Genomic DNA, 15,879 nt, shown 5'->3' with positions numbered 1-15,879 from the left:
GATAATAGGGCATTGGTGTTGACTTGACTGCTTTTGCTGAAAGGTTCTATGGCCGACCTTAGCCTGTTTGGAGTAAAAATAATAGTCAAAAGACAATGTATGTTCCTTATTATTATTTTCTTCCTTTAATTAATATAAAATATTTATTTTTTAAATTTATTCGATCTTAAAATTTAATTCGGTTAATTTATATAATTATTTAGCAAATTTAAGATACAAATTTTTATGCTTATCATCTTTTTTTTTTTTTTTTAATTTCTAGAATGCCGAAAAATTATCCTTTTTCCCCCTATAAATAACCAAGCAAAACCCAAAGCCATTTGTTCATGTACCCTCCTCTGCTCAAATCTGTATCAAACTCAAAACTCATCCATTCTAGGAATCCACCTTTTTAAAAGAAGAAAAAAAAGAAGCCACCACCAAAAAATTCAATCTTTTCTATCTGTTTCTCTTCTTTTTTTTACTTGTACTAAAAAAACCAACGACAATAACATCAACGGCTGACAGAAAAGAATAGGAAAAACAATGGTGGTGTTGTCAAAACCTGCAATTGAACAGTTCTCTTATATCAGAAACAACAAGCCAACTACATTGTTCCCTCAAATACCTCTTGTAGACCTCTCAAAACCTGACTCCAAACACCAGATGATCAAAGCTTGTGAAGAATTTGGATTCTTCAAGGTGATCAACCATGGGGTTCCAATGGAATTCATTTCCAAGCTGGAATCTGAAGCCACCAAGTTCTTCTCTTTACCATTTTGTGAGAAAGAGAAAACAGAGGAAACTAAGCCTTATGGCTATGGTAATAAAAGGATTGGACCAAACGGTGATGTTGGTTGGGTTGAATATCTTCTCCTGACAACCAATCAAGGTCCCAACCTCCTTAGATTCCTTTCTGGCGAAAACCCGGATAGTTTCAGGTATGTTGTCAAACCAGGGAATTCTGTTTTTTTCCGGCACATTTTTCTAGTCAATCTTAGCATTTTATTTGTTGGGTTATTTTTGTTTTTACAACTTTTGGTACTGTTGTTTCAGGTTAGCTTTGAATAATTATATGTCAGCAGTGAAGAAAATGGCATGTGAGGTACTTGAAATGATAGCTGATGGGTTAAAGATTCAACCAAGGAATGTGTTGAGTAAGCTGCTGATGGATGAACAGAGTGACTCTGTTTTCAGGCTTAACCATTACCCACCATGCTCTGATGTTCAACCTTTGAATGGTAGCAATGTGATTGGATTTGGAGAACACACTGACCCACAAATCATTTCAGTGCTAAGATCCAATAACACTTCTGGCCTTCAAATCTCTCTTAGAGATGGGAGCTGGATTTCAGTGCCACCTGACCAAAATTCATTTTTCATCAATGTTGGTGACTCCTTACAGGTACATTTTTTCCCATAATTAAACATAGTAGAAACGTCCCTATTTCATTCACCTAAACACATGAAAACAAGTAAAATAATCCAAAATTTTCACTAGTCAATTTCCCTATTGCTTCTGACAAAATATGATTCTTTCTAATTTTAGTAATCACTTTTGATTTACTTTTTGTTGATTTTCTTAAGGGAAATTTAGTAAAAATAAAATAATATATTTGTAATATTCTTTGGAATTGTTGATCGGTTAATACCTGTCATATCTAACTTAACAGTCCCCACTAATAATTTTTCTTCAGTACAAACACAGCTTAGCTGTATAAGCTTTCAAACTACCATCACTTTATCCCAAGTCCATAAAACAAAGGAAAACAAACTTTTATGTCTTATACAAATTTCAGTTCACTTCTTCTTGAGCTTTCTCTAATGGAGTTTTTGGGTTTTTCCATTTTTTTTGTGGCGGGTTGATGTTTCAGGTTATGACCAATGGAAGGTTTAAAAGTGTGAAGCATAGGGTATTGGCCAACAGTGTGAAATCTAGGCTTTCAATGATTTATTTTGGTGGACCACCATTGAGTGAGAAAATAGCTCCATTACCATCTTTGATGAGAGGAGAGCAAAGCTTGTACAAAGAATTTACATGGTTTGAGTACAAAATATCTGCTTATAATTCAAGGTTGGCAGATAACAGGCTCATGCACTTTGAAAGAATAGCTGCCTCATAATGTTTTAATTAACGATCATAAAACGACATCACAAGATGATGAAAGTGATTTTCATCGTACTGTTAAAAGAAAACTTAAATCACATCTTTCAGCCAACAATCATTATGTTTTTATTTTTTTTCTTTTAGTAGTATTTTTTACTTTACTTAAAAATTATAGGATCAAAAAGCTTGTATTAAATTTTCCTGTAGTTGGAAAAAAAAAATATGTAATCTAGCTCTTTTCCTGTTGACTTTTTTCTTCTTTGTTTATCCTCAATGTAACTGTCTTTCTTGTTAATATAGTACAATTTTCATTCCCATCATCATCACCAACCACTTTGATAAATAAATTATAAAAAATAAAACATTTCACAATTAAATAAAACAAATGAGGAATATTAACAATAAGGCTATATCCAAATTTGGGTGGTCAAACTATACAGTACTTTTGATGGTTTTCCATACCAAAACCATATATCAAAGATTGTTGTTCCAACTTATAACTACAATTGACATAAACAATCCTACTTGAAACTAATTTTTTGTAATGCACCATCTATTTTACTTGAATTACAAAATAATTTATTGATAAATAGTGATAACAAATTATTAAAATAATATCTGGTGGGTTGTGTTTGTTGTCTGGGACCACTGACTTTGAAAACCAAAGATGTACGAAACCGAGGGCTCTTCCCTTAGGCCCAACTGAAAACCACGTGTATAGATTATGACACCTTTTACAATTCCAAACTGAGGTTGTCTCGAAAATTCTAGGGCCTTTCCAAGGTGTTTCAATTTCTTGGAATAAAAAATTTATAAATTTGTATAAATTCAATATGATCAATTTTTTTTAAAGGAAATTACAAAAATTAAAATTTTATTATCTTTTTGATGGTGCTGTTAAAATTAAAAAAGGGGGTGTGGTAAATTGAAAGCATGCCTATTTATTCGCCAACTCGAAATTAACAAATAAATAGTAAATGATTAGTTGGGTTTTTAAAAAAAGGAAGAGTTGAGTCATATATATTTTAATGAATTTTTCATAAAAGAAACTCGATAAAATATTTAAGATTTGAGGAAAAAATTTTCATGTTTTAAGTAAATTCAGATTTTAATTTTTTGAAATTCAAATAGTTTTGATTTTTTTAAAAAAATCCATTCAAATGAAATTGTTCAAATATTTTATGATTTTTGTTAAAAATATTTCAATATTAATATAATTTTTTATTTTTATAAAATTTAAATATGAAATCCAAAATACCAAAATTTGTATGATTATTTTTTTAACCAAGAAATGACTTTTATTGAATTTGCCGACTTAAAATATAAAAATAATATAATTTAAAATTTTAATAAAAAAAATATATGTATTTAATAAAAATAAAATTATACAATTTATATTTTTTATATTAATACAGACGCATAATTTTTATATTAACTAATATATATATATATATATATAAGAAAGTGAAAGAAAATGTGATTAGCCTTGATCGGGCAATCCAATCAGCCAACGAAGGCAGCCGGCCCGTGTTAGGGTGTGTTTCCTTACAAAACACCGTTGGTTGCAATTCATTGAACAATAATTTATATATATGTCACGCGGATGTCTCTATTGGGTGTCCTCTCAATCCCCACGTCCTATGCCTATCATTCATTGACATTTTCAAGTTGAATCCAACAATTTTTATTTTTATTTAAAAATATTTTTTTTTATTACGAATGTCTATGATATTTTTTACGACAGAAATACATAGAAAAATAAATATGTTAAAAAATTTAACAATTCGAATCAAAATCTGCATGTCTCATAAAATGGCCGTAAAGTCATTAGGCGGAATAGTGAAAGGCCGACTTTCTTCATTAAGATATTATTTATAAAAAATAATTTTATGTATTTTTTTTATTTAAAATTATCAAAAAATTATATGCATCACTTCATAGTTAATTTTGAAATTTTTTAATGCATTAAATGCACATACTAATTTTTTAATTGTAATCTTAACAAATGTTCTATACAATGAATGAAAGCAACATTTGTTTTCTTTTGGGTGGGTGATGAAGGAAACATTTTTGTGGTCGCATGTACACGACTAACAGGGCACGTTGGCCATGGTTTGGTTGGGGGACAAATTTTAGGTCACAAAATGCTTTGAGATTTTAAATATTTAATTAATATAGTTAATAATTAATGTATTAATTTAGTGGTTGTTATGTCTGTAATAAAAAAAAATGGAAGTCCATGATTCCATTCCTTTTTTAATTTGATCTAAAAACATATAAAATAAAACTTGTATGAATTAATAACTTAATATGCATTGTTTTTAGGCTTTGTTTGGTTCAAAGAAAATGATATCCTTGCTAATCATGGTAGGAATAACTACATTAACCTAATTGAGTCATAGGTGGAACTATTAATATACTTAAGGCAATAATTAAGTTAATGACATATTTATTATCTCATTTGTTGTGAGGTACACATACCACACATGTTAGTTTAATTTTTTTTCACGTGATCGGGAAAATTAAAAAAGAAAAATTTATAAATATTAGGATTTAAGTATAATTTTATCGAAATTTTTTTTTTAAGAGATGTTTATAAATCATTTGAATTAAATTTTATATTTATAGTGAATTTAATTTTTTTTCCTTCTTTCAAGCTATAAAGCTTAATGTATATATATTATTGATATAGGTTTTAAAGTTTAACTTAGTTACCTTGGCAAAATTGTAAACAAAGTTGAATCCAAATGAACATATGTTTTATTAAAAATTCGGCCACCAATTGAATTGAATTGAATGGGATGAAATCATGAACCATAACTTCCTTGAAAATGGATTGCCCAAAAGGGGATGATGGCCTTTGAAATTATGCTTTCTAGTCTTGTTGGGTTGTGGAATGAATTTTGAAGCCCATTTAACTTCTCTAACTTCTTAGGCCCAAAGTTAAATAGTTTTGTTAATTCATTTTGAATTGCAACCTCACGAGATATTGTTTATAAGTTAAAGCTTATTCATTTAATTTGGATATATTCGATTTTTTTAAAAATATTATATAATATTATAAATTTTTAAATTTTAATTTAAATTTGAATTAATTTTTCATATAATTTAATTTAAAATAAATTAAATTAAATTTTACCGATTCAATTTAATTTAATTTATTAATTTATTAATTTATTAATTTTTATATTATTTTAATAAAAAATTTAACATATTTAAATAAATTTTAATATAAAATAATTTTATAAAAATTAATAAAATATATAAAAATTAATAAATATATAATTATTTCAATTTATTTTTTTAATTTTTTACTTTCAAATTTAAAATTCAATATAAACTTAATATATATTTAATATTCAAATTTAATTCAAATTAACTAAAAAATAAATCTAAATTTAATATTAAAATTTGAAATCGATTTTTTTTATTTTTTCTCATTTTTATCTATTCTTCCCTTATCAAGACTTTTTTTTTTTCAAAAAAATAAAATTATTAAACCGTGCGGCTTTTAAGCAACGGGCTATCATTTTTCTACGGAAGCATTTTTTCTTGAAGAACAAAACCATAAAGACATATCTTCAAGCCTCCAAAACGAATAATCTTTCAATAATATCGGCCGAAGACCATAATCCATTAATCCTTGCATCAACAATTTATTTTTGTGAGTAAAATTTTTTGTTCACAAAAATATATAATTTACTTTAATGATGACTATGGTAAAAAAATTCAATTTCAAATAATCCAAATCAATTTTTTCAATAATTTTATAAAAAAATATATAAATTCTTTTATAGCTCTATGCAACACCAGAAAAAAAAAAATTCAAATCCGACTTTTTTAAAATTTAAACCAAGAAATACATACACAAACTGTTGAGCGTTGAATATCCTGAGCAGAGTTAGGTCACAAAAAGGTAATGCTCAATGGGCTTACAATTGGTTGCTGTACTTCACATCACATCCAGGCTGTTTTCGCTTTACTAATTTCGAAGCATTCATTCAATTTTCTTTGCAGTTTGTTTGATAATACTTGAAAACTTGTTCAGTTTTCACCTCTTTCTCTCATACTAAAAAAATTCCCTCCCTCTTTTTCAAATCCATGGCTCGAAAGCGCTCAAAAATCCCGATTGAAGACCCTCCAGCTGCTGCTTCTTCTTCTTCATCGTCATCATCGGAGGAAGAAGAAGAGACTTCCTCTGAAGAAGAAGAAACCCAAACCCCACAAACCATCAAAAACCCAACTCTGAATGTGAAGCCTATTGCTACAAAACCCATGGAGGAAACTTCAAAGATTAAGAAACCCAGATCAAAACTCTCGGCTTCTCCCGTTAAGGCTTCTTCAGCCAAGCGGCCTAGTGAGTCCGAGCAAGAACCCAAAGAAGTGAAACGACCCAAGAAAAAAACCAGCGACGAAGAAGGGACCGGTTCTGCTACTGCTGTTGAGGAGGTGAACAAGACTGGAGAAGATGCAAAGAAACAGCTTTTCCAGCGGCTGTTCAGTGAAGATGATGAAATTGCTGTGTTGAAAGGTATGTTAGATTACTTGGCGAAAAAAGGGGTTGACCCTTTTGCTAATGCCAATGCATTCCATGATTTTGTTAAGAAATCAATTCATACTGATGTTTCAAAAGCTCAGTTGATGTATAAGGTTAGGAGGTTAAGGAAAAAATTTGAAAATAATGCTGGGAAAGGTAAAAATGGTAAGGACCGGATTTTTTCTAAACCCCATGAACAGAAAATTTTTGAATTGTCCAAAACGATTTGGGGTAGAGAAGGAATTACTGGAAATGCTGAGTCTTCTGCTGCTAAGTCGAATGGGAAAGAGAAGGAAAATAGCAAGACTTTGGTTGAATTAAATGCAGAGTCGCTTTTTGATAAGAAAGTGGATGATAGGGAGACAATGGAGGTTGATAAGAAGCAGTCTAAGAGTTTGGGTAACTTGTTTGATAAGATGATTGGTGTAGGTGGGTTGGAAGAGGAAGTTATAAAGCATGGACTGGATATGATTGGGGGAGAAAAGAGGGAAGCTTTGGAGGAGAAGTGGAGGAAATTACAGATCGCTGAGTTGGAGCTGTTTTTGAAGCGGAATGAGTTGCTGAAGGAACAGGCCAAGTTGATACTGGACTTTTACAAGTCTGAAGATGCATAGCTGGTCTAGAATATTTTCATTTTTAGAGAACTTTATGTTATTAGGTGTCTTTAATGTTTCTATGACTGTGACTTTTGGTAACTTAGATTATAGCAATCTCTTGCACTCAGGAATTTGCTATTTCTGAGTAGCATGTTATTTTCAAACGGTAATTATGGTTTGATTATCTATTGTTTTTAGTTTTATATCTTATGCTTGTAGTTGCTTTATGTTTGGTTATTGATAATCTTGTGGATTCCCCACCCAATATGAATTGCCTCAATGCTTTCTGAATTGTTAATTTCACATTGTTATCAGAGTACTATACTGGCCTGTTACTGTACTTTACTGAATTTTTGTTTAGGTTTAGAAGTATTAGTGAATTATATTTTATACCAGTGGTTTCTATTGGTAACTAATCTGGAGAATGTATTTTTTGTTAGCCATTAACTGAATTGTTTTCAAATGAATATTACAATGTAGTTTTGCAAAATCCACAAGATTTTTCCATCAGGTTGGAGATCTCATGTTTTGTTACCTTTCTGTATGATGTTTTTGGTTGGGCATGGTGATTATGGCTGCTTTTTGCCTCCACATATTTCCTTTGTTCACTTAAACTTGTCTGAGCTGATCTTTCAAGCAAATGCCAATAATCTATTTTGTTGCTGCATTAGCTCTGCTTTGGTTAAACTCATACATGATCATTGAATATGTTAGCTATGGTTTTACAGCCACTACTTTTGGTCTGCAGCTGTATGACTCAGGTTTGTATGCAAGTGACGGTAATAAAAACTGGCAATCTAGGCTGGTTTTAACAAGTTCTTTTCAGGATCTTGATAGAATGTATAATTTCTTTTAATGTTACATAAATGTGTATGTTGGTTGTTGCATTTGCTTTAGTTCCAAGTTCATTTTTGTAGTAGTTTCTGCTTACCATTAACATTATCATGTTCTCTGACAAAAGCAACTAGACTTTACATTCTAGCTATGTATGTGTATTTCTTTGTATGTATCAAGTAACAGGTAGCGAAAGCCTGCTTCATAAAAGTAGTATCTTCCTTACTGGTAAGGCTTTGATGTTTATATGCTATTACAGCATTTTACTGTTGATGAACTGAGCATAGATTAGAGCTAACTAATTTTGTTCTTGGTTATGTATTTATGGATATTGTCAACATAATTGAATGACTTTTATTCTTAACCAAAATGGAAGATGCATAGAAACCTAAATGGTACCTTCAACTTGTCAGTTCTTTAATTCATATATTTTTATTTCATATTTAACATTTATAAAATACTAAAATACAAAAATTATCATATGTCAATACGTAAAATATAAATTTTTGTAATTTTTGTAAAAGTTTTAAATTACATCATATTCGAGGTTTTTTTTTTTTTTTGTGTTTAAAATTACTAGGTTTATCTTCAGTTGCTAGTTGCCTACTGATATCAGATGACTTTAATTTCTTATGGAACCTTTCCTCGGCTCAAAACAAATTCTGCAAAACAATAGAAGACGACCAAATTTTAAAGGAATAAAACATATCAACGATCGAACCTTGGGTTTCTTACACACGGCATTAAGAAATGCCCCTTCTATCACAGATGTCCCCAGACCTAACCCATAAACAACACTACACCATATTAAGATCACCCTTAATGGTTTTAACATTTCATAGCAAAGCATACTAACTAGTGAGGATGAGATGGTGGCCAAACTGCTGAGACACATGGCCAACAAAGAGGGAAATGGTGAGCAACCATTTCACAACCATTATACATGAACAGGTAAAATACACCTACACATATTTCAGAGATTGTTTTATTTCTGGCTCTTCTTTTTCCACAGATCTCCGAACATTTTAATTCCGGAGCCCTTTCGCTTTCCACTTCCAAAACCATCATCATCGTCACCCAAGCCAGGTGATCCAACATAACCTGCATAACCAGCAGCTGCTGGTTCAAACACTCCACCAAAATGCTTATCCATAGAGCTACACCTGTTTGAAATCCTCCCATTCATTTCTACACCCCCAGAAAGAATAGCAGCTGCAGCATCTGCTGCCTTTCTCCATTGTTCTGTCTGTACCCTTAGTTTCTTCATCTCTGCTTCCAATGCTTCCTTTTGCCCTTCCACAGATTGGAGCTTTTCCTTCAGTTGTGCTGCATTTGTTTTACTTGCTTCCAGCTCCTCTCCTACTTGTCTCAACCTCAAGGTCATTTCCTCTTCCTTGGCTTTAGTAATTGAAATACTTGAGGTCACTTCATTCAGCTGCTTTTTGAGTTCCTCATTTTCTTGAGTAAACACCCCAAGCTCCTTTTCTTTCTCTTCTAGCTTGGATTTTAGCATATTTATCTCATCATTTTTCAAAGCCAAGTCATGGAAAGATGGTTTCTCTGTCTCCGATACTGCTGGTGGTTCAGTTGATATCTCTATTGCTTTGGTTTCTTCTTCTACTTGATTGACTTCATCGACTTCCACCTTAGGCTCAACTGCTACTTTTTCCACTGGGACTTCAAAAACATCAGTTTCTTGCTGACTATCTTCAGAAACTTCATCTCCGAGGCTGCTGTCTGTTTTCTTAGAATCATGAGTTCTTTTTGGAGAAATCTTTTGATGAAATTCAGCAGGTTCTGCAGCTTTTGGCTTCTTGGTCTTCTTTTCCAGTTCTTCTTGAGCTTCTTTCTTTGCAGCTTCTGCTGAAGCCAACTGGTCTTTCAGAATCTTCAGCTCCTCTTGTGCTTGCCCTAGTTGAGATTCTAAATCTGCAATACGAGTGCCAAGTTTCTTCTGATTCAGTGGATCTGATTGTGGTGCACCTCTTGGGGAACGACGATCTCCAAGCTTGGGGCTACTAATTGGTCGATGATGCATAGGATCAGAATCAGAACTTGATGACCTAACCTGATGTGTGCCTCGAGGAGATTGCCTTTGTGGCATTTCTGAGCCCCTACTCATACAAAGAAAAACATGAAAGTTACATAAACAAATTATGTAAAAGTTAATGAAATCTCAACTTAAAAGAGAAACATCACTTCAGGCAGAAGAACAGGTAAACATGTAACACAAGCTGATCTTGTCTTTTGCATGACTGCAAATCATTATTTAGAAATACAGGATGATTACACATGCATATTTATATTTCACAAAAGAGTATTAGAAACCACCAACATACTAGTTTTAACTGATGCAAAGTTACAGAATCTCAAAAATGTGAAAACCACATTTGAAAGCGAACTAACAAAAGATTAATCTCCAAGTATTAAACATAAAGAAGAAATATATTTATTAGTGTAAGGCAGATTAGATTCTCACCTTGATCTAGGCATTTTTGGCACTTAAATGTTGAAGAGTTTGTAATTAAAAAGGAACTAGGTAGTCAAAAGCTTGTAACCTGCAAAGTTTTAGGCGCATCAAGGAAAAAAGTAAGAATGGCAGATGTAAATAGACAATAAATATAATTATAAAATTCAGAGGGTAAGAGAAAAGGTAAATTGTATCAAGTTTCATCACTCTTGAAGATGTATATCTTTTACCTTAGATCCAATTATGACAGTGACCAAACCAAATAAGTTCAATGCCATAAGACACAAAATCTATTTCCTGGCAAAAGTAAAAATTTTACTTCATGAAAAACTGAAAGAACCTTTGTTATCTCATTTGTAGCATTATGCTTCACAAACTCTTCAGACAGAATTAAAAAAAACGAATGCCATAGCATCTTGCATGGTTTCAGGAATGCACACATTGGTTACAGGATGACTCAAAGCTGAAAAACAGCAAGATTTTAAACAAGAACTTGCATGCAATACAACAACGACACGATGCGAAATATACATCTTCAAAATACACAATATCTACCAACTCTAATAAGGAATGGTAAGAGGGATACCATCTAAAGAATTCCTCCCACCAAATGGTCAATCAGTAGAAAATATGAAACACAAAATTAACATATCCAAGGCTCCCTACTTAACACAGATCAATGCAAATTCAATCCTAGCAACCAAAATCTCCGATGAATCTTTAAAACATCTTCTTTAAGTACAAGAGAAGTAGGTTATTGAATCACTTATAAATCTGCAGTTTTAGAGCAAACGTTTTTTTTTTCTTTTTCAGAAAAGTCCTCAGTTGGCCCACATATCTACAAAGAGAGCACCTGCAGTCCACTATGGTGTACACACCATGTAATGAGAGCGGGTTTACCATAAACTTTCTCAATTATTGAAGCCAAGTGTCTGGCTTTTGACTTTGATATCTGGGGTAAAAAGATTTTAGCAGAGTTAATTTTGTACACTAATGAATAATGACATAACAAGTGATATCATCTTCTTACTTCTCTTCATGATGGAAATCATTGCCTCTATTTTTTTATAAAGTGAGATAAGGGTGTCTTAGAAATTTTAGTTGCCAATTCTAATATTAATTTCAGTACTGATAAAAAGTTTGGTCATGGATTCAAACATCAAACGGCCACCATGTAAAAATCGAAGCTATAAAATTTTTGCATATTATTTCCACAGATAAATGTAGAAAGTCCTCCAACAGTCAAACCAAATCACAGATCAGCAACTATCAAACAAAAAGCATAAACTCTAAATGAAAGAATCCAAATATTGTTTTCACTTTTCCAATCCCCTATGTCCTAACTCATTAGGAGTTCTTTGCTGTTTCCCTTGCTTTCTTGGACAGTGCAAAAGTGCTTTTCCCTTCTTTTCTCACTATCTATCCAAAGGGCATTTTTGTAATTTGACAAAGCTAAATTGTTGTTTATGATTAAAGGATGAGACAAAAGGGAGCCAGACATGCCTGGCCTGAGAAAGAAGTCAGGATTTTGGAGTCAAAATCAATTCACGCGCCACCACGAGAGTGATGGTAAGGTGAAGTTAATGCCAATAAAATATGAAAATTTTTGGCTTATAGTGCAGACACTCAGACAAAGTTAGTAGTTGTTCACTGCGAATTAGAAAATTTTAAAAGCAGATCAATGTTGAACAATTTACTCAACAATATCAGAAAAGAGTCAGTTTGAGAAACTGCATTTCACAATAAATAATCATCAATCTCAACAAAAATGGAACGAAATAACTTCAAACCATTTTACAGGAGAAGCCATCAATGCTTGGCTAGTAGAACAACTTGGTCATGGATCAGATCTTTTAAAACAAAAAAAAAATTTAATCAAAATGCAGCCTCAACCCTTTTTTTACAGGCTGTTGCATGTTTGGATAGCTAAGAAAACAATCAGAAAGGAAAGAAATTTTGGGTCTCAACTTTCTAGGACAATGGACCTCTCTCTACTTTGTGTTTTCTTGACAACCAAACTGAAGAAATGTTACACTATTGAACTAAACCATGCATGCTTCAAAACTGGATCAAAGCACCAAACCTTTTTACTTATAAAAAGGAAAAGAAAGAAAGAGAAAAGAAGGTTAATATCTTACCTTACAAAAGAAATGAGGAAATCTTAGCCATGAGAAACCCTTCAGTACTCAAAACTGAAATGCAAGGTAATGAAGAACTAGAAAAAGAAAAAAAAAAAAAAAAGCACTTGAACCAGAGAGAGAAGAGAGAAAAATAAAATAACCCAGAAAATTGTTAGGAGCAATAGAGGTCCAGAGAGAGAGAGAGAAAGAGAGTTCAAAAGTTTGAATTAAAGCTGCAAAATGGAATAGTTGAGTAGACTCCATTAATAATAAAAATGTGGGAAAGGAAAAGGACAAGAGTGTAATTTTGGGAGAAAAGATTGATAGTATAAATTAGTAGTAGTATCTTGGAAATCCAACGGGTATCTTACTTTCTTTAAACCCTTGTCTTTTGTCTGTTTTCAAATCTTCAAACGTTTTTTTCTTTCTTTCCATTACATGACTACTGTTTCCTCTCCTTTCAATTAGTGTACATTTCAACATTAAAAATCAAAGAACATCAAATTACACTAAGTTAATTAGTAATTTTATTCTTAATCATACAACAGTGGTGACATTTGTTCAATGAATAATTCATTTATATCATTACATGCATCATCATCATGCTCAAGAAAAATGCAAACAAGTCCCTACAGGTTTTTTTTTTTTTTTACAATTATTATTTTTATAGTAAGAATAGAAAAATTTTTATAAATTATTAAAATTTAAATTTATTTGATATTATTTTTTAATAATTATTATATAAACTAATTGATTTAAATTTTAAATTCAAACAATTATGTTCAAATATTCTTATTTTAACGCACGTTTCATGTACACAATATAAGACATTCATGCAAATCAAAGTTGTTTGTTTGTTTATTTTTTTTATCCATTTTAAACATAAATAATTAAATATAATTTTGTTTGGAATCAAAGTCCATTTTCATTTACTTTCCTACCCTTTTTGTCATATTTTCCTCGCAAAGTAAATTTGATTGAAGCTAAATCAAAATTTTTATGAATCCATAGGTTATGTATATCAGATTATATTTTACAAGTACATTACATTCAAAATTTACTTTTTGAGAATAAAAAAATACAAAAAAGAAAAAATACTTTTAGTCTAAAATGCTTAATAAAGAAAAACTTTTGCAATTATGATGACAATGTGGTAGATAAGTAATGAACCATCCCCAAGTGCATGCAACTATGGGCACTTAATAAATAGCACAACATATTGTAATCTCTTTGGGATTCATAATTACTATGAAAACATGTACTAGAGCACCAATGATAATGGTACATATACATGTTAGGTGAAAATTAAATATATGTGAATCTACAAGAATTGACCCATTTAAAATAATTTATATGAAAACAATTGAATAATACAAAGTGAATTGATGAATAAATATTTTTATTATAACAATTATATAGCATAATATACTTCAATAAGTTTGAATCATAACTAGATTTTTTTTTTTTTTATTTTCTTATCAAAGTAATATGAGTTGATGCTAATGAGATATTAGCTTAATGGAAAGGAAAAGATCCTAAAACTTTGATGTCCTAGCTTAATAGTTAGAAATTCTATATGTGAATTTATTTTATTTTATATTAAATTTATCTAATTATATTGAATATGGTAATGATTTCTTAGACGAATATTGCAATAGTTGATAATGATTACAATTTTTTTATACTTGTAATTTTACAAAAAATAATGAGTAGATTTTTTTCTATACATATTATATTAAACTACTTAATAAAAAAAAAATTTTATTATCCCATCTCATAATTAATCGCGTTCCATACATTATTGTAATTTGAATTTGAAAACTTTAAAAATGAGCTTTGAATATTTAGCAATTAGGATCTCCTTTTGGAAACAAATAATAAATAAATTTATTAAGTTACTTTTAAATGATAATATTTAATAAATTAAAAACTTAAATATCAATAACTATAATTATTTTTTTTATCTCAAATTGCTATTTTTTTTATATATAAAAAAGTACATGATAATTTATAATTAATTAGCACTTGGCTTATTGGTAGAAAAATATTTATGTGCATGCAATTGATTGAAATCAATCACATGAATTTACATTTTTTTTTGTAAAAAAAAATGAAGAGTGGATAGATTGTTCAATCTCTCATATTAGGGTAAGATATACCGTACTTAATAACGTAAGACAAGTAACTGCAGATTGTGCATTCGAAATGATCTCAACAAATAATCACCGACAGAACTTGAATCTAAGATTTTATTATTGAAGAGAACGATCTTAACTGATTAAACCAACAATTTGTTGGTCATAAATAAACATATTAAATTATCCAAAATTTCTTATTTTCTACTATTTGCTTCCCTCTTAAAGAGGTCATTTGTAGCCAACGGTGATGCATATGAATAGTCCATATCAACAATTTATAGATTGCATTACTCATTTATTGTTTTAAGCAAAATTGTGTGGGTTACAATTAGTCAATTTTCAAATGCTTGAATACCCGATATCAAAGGCAGTCACAACGTGTGACAACTTTGCTTTCCAATCTCAATCTTTTTCTTGGCATTTATTTTCCTTATTTCTTTCCTCAATTGACGTTTTTCTCTTTTCTCTTTTTAGCTCCAAAAATTTCCCGAAGTTTGGATTTGGCTATCAACTTATTCAACATGAACTAGAGATGTCAATTGGGCTTGTGGTCCAGAGGTAAGGAAGGGAAAGAGGAGAAAGGGCGAAAAAGAAGCAAGAAATAGGGTGGGGGATGAAGATGAAATATTGAAAAATCAAATTAGAAGAAAATTTAATTTTTTGCAGGTGAAGTCGGTTAATGCCACATAGGCTTAGTTAATTTTAAAATAATTTTGCTAACAACTTCCTTTAAGACATAAGCTTCACAAAAACTTTATGCCAAGTAATTATCCCAAAAAATTAGAATAAGGTTTCATTATCATAGAGGTATTAAAGAATCAGATTGAATTAAGTTTGAATGAGGTGTAAACATGATATTAATGTAATTTTAATTTAAAAAATACATTTTTTTACAATGAATAAGTGAGATGTATACTTGCACAAGCTTGATTTTATTATACAAACAAATTTTATCGAAGTTCACACAATTCATCAGATATTATTTTTTAAATATAAAAATATAAAATATTAAAATTATATGATATTAAAAATATTAAAATATTATTGTATTTTTTATTAAAATTTAAACATGAGTAACTTAACATATTTTTTAATGTT

General features: G+C 30.4%; 3 protein-coding genes across 4 annotated transcripts; 2 read left to right on the top strand and 1 right to left on the bottom strand.

Annotated features, from left to right (window-relative positions):
• The first annotated feature begins 322 nt into the window (after positions 1-322).
• LOC111276586 (gibberellin 2-beta-dioxygenase 1-like) lies at positions 323-2,409 on the top strand. The gene is made up of 3 exons (XM_022862338.2): positions 323-920; positions 1,036-1,384; positions 1,854-2,409. The coding sequence occupies exons 1-3, from the start codon at positions 526-528 to the stop codon at positions 2,100-2,102; spliced, it is 993 nt and encodes a 330-aa protein (XP_022718073.1). The 5' UTR covers positions 323-525; the 3' UTR covers positions 2,103-2,409.
• Positions 2,410-5,749: 3,340 nt separating this feature from the next.
• Positions 5,750-7,484, top strand: LOC111276003 (GLABROUS1 enhancer-binding protein-like). The gene has a single exon (XM_089754695.1). It carries the CDS (start codon positions 6,188-6,190, stop codon positions 7,235-7,237), a length of 1,050 nt encoding a protein of 349 aa, XP_089610821.1. The 5' UTR covers positions 5,750-6,187; the 3' UTR covers positions 7,238-7,484.
• A 1,244-nt stretch (positions 7,485-8,728) lies between these two features.
• LOC111276587 (interactor of constitutive active ROPs 4-like) lies at positions 8,729-12,880 on the bottom strand. 2 transcript variants are annotated; one of them, XM_089754325.1, is made up of 4 exons: positions 12,662-12,880; positions 10,754-10,820; positions 10,533-10,611; positions 8,729-10,167 (listed from the first exon to the last, which is right to left on the bottom strand). In XM_089754325.1, exons 3-4 carry the CDS (start codon positions 10,544-10,546, stop codon positions 9,039-9,041), a joined length of 1,143 nt encoding a protein of 380 aa, XP_089610451.1. In that variant the 5' UTR covers positions 10,547-10,611; positions 10,754-10,820; positions 12,662-12,880; the 3' UTR covers positions 8,729-9,038. The 2 variants fall into 2 exon arrangements, with proteins under 2 accessions (XP_089610451.1, XP_022718074.1); XM_022862339.2 differs by lacking the exon at positions 10,754-10,820.
• Positions 12,881-15,879: the final 2,999 nt, after the last annotated feature.

Source organism: Durio zibethinus, chromosome 25 (genome assembly GCF_047325235.1).
Source record: "Durio zibethinus cultivar Kanyao isolate XHJ-2024 chromosome 25, ASM4732523v1, whole genome shotgun sequence".
In the NCBI taxonomy this organism is placed as follows: Eukaryota; Viridiplantae; Streptophyta; class Magnoliopsida; order Malvales; family Malvaceae; genus Durio; species Durio zibethinus.
The sequence above is the reverse complement of the archived record's forward strand: the minus strand, read 5'-3'. Positions and strand labels throughout refer to the sequence as shown.